Source organism: Propithecus coquereli, unplaced genomic scaffold (genome assembly GCF_000956105.1).
Source record: "Propithecus coquereli isolate 6110/MARCELLA unplaced genomic scaffold, Pcoq_1.0 Scaffold343, whole genome shotgun sequence".
NCBI classification, from domain to species: domain Eukaryota; kingdom Metazoa; phylum Chordata; class Mammalia; order Primates; family Indriidae; genus Propithecus; species Propithecus coquereli.
The window spans coordinates 1,978,203-1,981,530 of NW_012149097.1; the positions used below are offsets into that span (position 1 = coordinate 1,978,203).

Below are 3,328 nucleotides of genomic sequence, written 5' to 3' on the forward strand. Positions count from 1 at the left end.
AGTCTGTCCCTTAGTGGACTGCTCAAACTATTTCTGAACCCAGAAGGCATCCCCCAGCCCGGGCTATGTTGCCTTTAAGTAAATTCACTTCTTCAAAGGAAATCATTAGTAAGAATTCCCATGCGGAATTCAGAAAAATCCAAACCCTCCTCCAACCTCTTCCACTTCTGCGGTTGCTCCAAGGAGCTCCCTCCAATCTTATGGAGCCCTAATCATTAGTTTGAAATGAGAAGATGGCTTTTAACATCCAGTAATGCTGATTCAGTAATGTCCCCCTAGTAAAAGAACTCCCCTCACCATTGCATCACCTTTTACTAAGATACTTTTCTCAAAATCTGAAAAAAGGGAAGCATGACCAGGGATTAAGTGAACATAATATCTATTTTTATTATGAAACATTAAATTTTGACACATTGCTTCATATGCTTTTTAAAAATCTATTATCTGACTTAAACCTATTCAGCAAAAATGCCAATAAATTATATAAATCATAGTTCGGATCTTTAAAAACTAGGAACATAACATGTTTTATGATAATCAACAATACTAAATCTGAGTTGTATAAGCTGTTAACTTATAATCTGTTTTAGATGTTTAGCTTAAAATAAAAAGAAAACCAACCATGTCAATACACTGCTGCAAAAGTTTCTCAGAGCCGCCCTCCACGTCACCTGTGCTGTGTGTCAGCATCCCGGGCTTCCTCACCGCGCACAGAAAGCAGCCATGGCAGGTGTCAAGGCACTCACTCTAAACTGTCCTACCCTGCCCATCTCCGGAGTCGCACCGGATGGAGGGCTGATGATACGCATTATCCCTCAGCCCACGCTATCTTGCTTTTAGGTAAACTCATTGCTTTAAAAGAAAATCATCAGCTAAGAACTCAAATGCTGAATTTACGAATAATGATTCCAATTCAATACACATTAAATCAAATGTGTTAGTACTTAAAGTCACGAATTCTGAAAAGTAAATAATAAACGAACTAAGGCAAATAGCACTGCCACCACATGCCTTAAAATGGTGTATTTTTTGATGTCTGAAGCTCTTTGCAAATTATACTTTGGGACAGTTTAGATGAATTTAAATAAAAGATATGTTTTCTGCACATAGTTCAGCAAGGGTTTTCAGCATGGGTGGCAACATTTAAAAAATACATCAATAGTCTTATTAGCCATTTCCACCTGGTTTCTAAATCTTTATTTTCTGTGGAGGCAAACCAAAGTACTGTTTTAAGATTCCATCCTCAAGGTTACAATATAATCTCTATCGTTCCTAGAGATTTTAAAGCTAGATACTATCCTGGTCCTTGTCAGCATCTTCATTTTCATCATCCTCATCTTGGTCTCCAGATTCAAGTTCATCCTCTTCTACAATCTAGATTAAAAAAATACTATTTAATATTATGAAGATTTGTTCAAGTCACAGTCAACATGTAATAATATACACTCTGTTGATAAATTCTGTATTCTCGTAATTATAGTAGAAAACCAGCCATCTGATTTCTTTGATTTAATGCTCAAGGCTCCCTATCATTTGTAATGTGAATGAGATGTACCAGTTAACTTTGCTGATGAAACAGCTGTACCTCTCTACACAGACATCTGAATCAAATATGGTAAAAGACCATGGCATACTTGGGTGATGACAGTCTTGCTACCAAAAGAGCAATCGAATCAATTCACTCTATAGGCTCAAGATCCAAAAGACAACAGTCTACAAGTGCTGGAAACCGAACTTAACCTGTGTCTTAAGTCAATTCACTCAACACAGTGAAAGCAATGTAGATGATACCATATACATGAACCCACATATCTATGCCTATAATATAGGTACGACTTTTCCATGCTAAATTAAAAATTTTAAAGACACATTACAAAGAAAAATACAAATCATATTTGGAAACATTTTAATCTTACTGGATAACCAAGATCCTTGAGTTTTCTCTTCAATGAAAATATTTTCTGATCTTGCTCGGCCAAGAGCACCAAGAGATCATCTTGCTCTTTTTTGGAATCTGTAATTTCCAACTCTAGTTTGTCTTTCTCATTTTGTAAGATGGCAACAGTACTGTTAGATGAATCCAGCTGTTCTTTAATGGCAGTTCTTTCCTCAGACAGAGCTTTAATTTCATTCTAGGAAAAGAAAAGTAAAAGTTAATAATCTAAAATTAGTACTCACTTTCCTAGAGTTTTTAACAAACAGTTTGTTCCTATGATAAATCACTGTACTTGTTCAATCTAAAGAGTTTAGGGGTGAAGGTTGAGGGTATACCCAGTAACATGAGGATTTGTTAGACTATTCATCCAAGATGGTTATTGTGAAAAATAGAGTTTAACATACAAAATATAGTTTTTTAGTTAGCTATTTCTCAAAAAATCCTTAAGAGATTTAAAAAAGCAATACTATTTCAGATAATCAAAGGAGTAAATGGAGACACAAAACATTTTACAGCAGAAGCCTGGTTAGCATCAGAATGAGAACTCAAAGTTAAAAAAAAAATTATTGGCTGGGTGCAGTGGCTCATGCCTGTAATCCTAGCACTTTCAGAGGCTGAGGCAGGAGGATCACTTGAAGCCAGGAGTTCGAGACCTGCCTGAGCAAGAGCGAGACCCCGTCTCTACAAAAATAGAAAAAAATTAGCCAGGTATGGTGGCATACGCCAGTAGTGCCAGCTACATGGGAGGCTGAGGCAGGAGGATCACTGGAGCCCAGGAATTGGAAATTACAGTGAGCTATGATGAGGCACTGCATTCCAACATGGGTGACAGAGAAAGATCCTGTCTCAAAAAAAAAAAAAAAAAATTATCCCAATTTCATGCATATAATTAAATGGGAAAGAGTAATAGCTTCGAATAAAATCTATCATTTAAAAACAAAATAATTTGGGCACAATCCAAAAAGCACAATTATGTATTATCTTCATTTTTCCAATTTTTTCTTCATGTGTTTTACTTTTTATTAATGTTAAGTTACCTCATCCCTTCCTCATGTTATTTATTCTGATGCCTGGCAGGAATTAATGTGTCTGTGTTTCTCAGCCTTATGGAAAGCCTACACGTGGCTTGTGTATTAGCCGAATTTGTAATCCTTGTTTTGTTATTGTGATTAGATATTGATGCTGGTGAAAAAACTCAAGATATTTTCAATGAATTTTACTCTCATACTACATGCATATACATTCTTATTTTACATATTAATATCATTATTTGAAACAGCATTAAAGAAACTTCACTTGTACCATCTTTAATCATCAAAATAGAGGCCAGGTGCAGTGGTTCACACCTGTAATCCTAACACTCTGGGAGACTGAGGTGGGAGGACCACTTGA

At 36.0% G+C, this 3,328-nt stretch overlaps 1 protein-coding gene across 2 annotated transcripts in view; it reads right to left on the bottom strand.

Moving 5' to 3' along the window:
* Positions 1–362: 362 nt before the first annotated feature.
* The window catches only part of USO1 (USO1 vesicle transport factor), a 111,197-nt gene continuing 108,231 nt past the window's right edge, over positions 363–3,328 (bottom strand). For both annotated transcript variants that reach the window (XM_012650985.1, XM_012650984.1), the window contains 2 exons: positions 1,917–2,132; positions 363–1,374 (listed from right to left, as the gene is read on the bottom strand). In XM_012650985.1, coding sequence (XP_012506439.1) covers positions 1,288–1,374; positions 1,917–2,132 — 303 coding nt within the window. In that variant the 3' untranslated portion in view covers positions 363–1,287. The remainder of the gene's footprint in view (positions 1,375–1,916; positions 2,133–3,328) is intronic.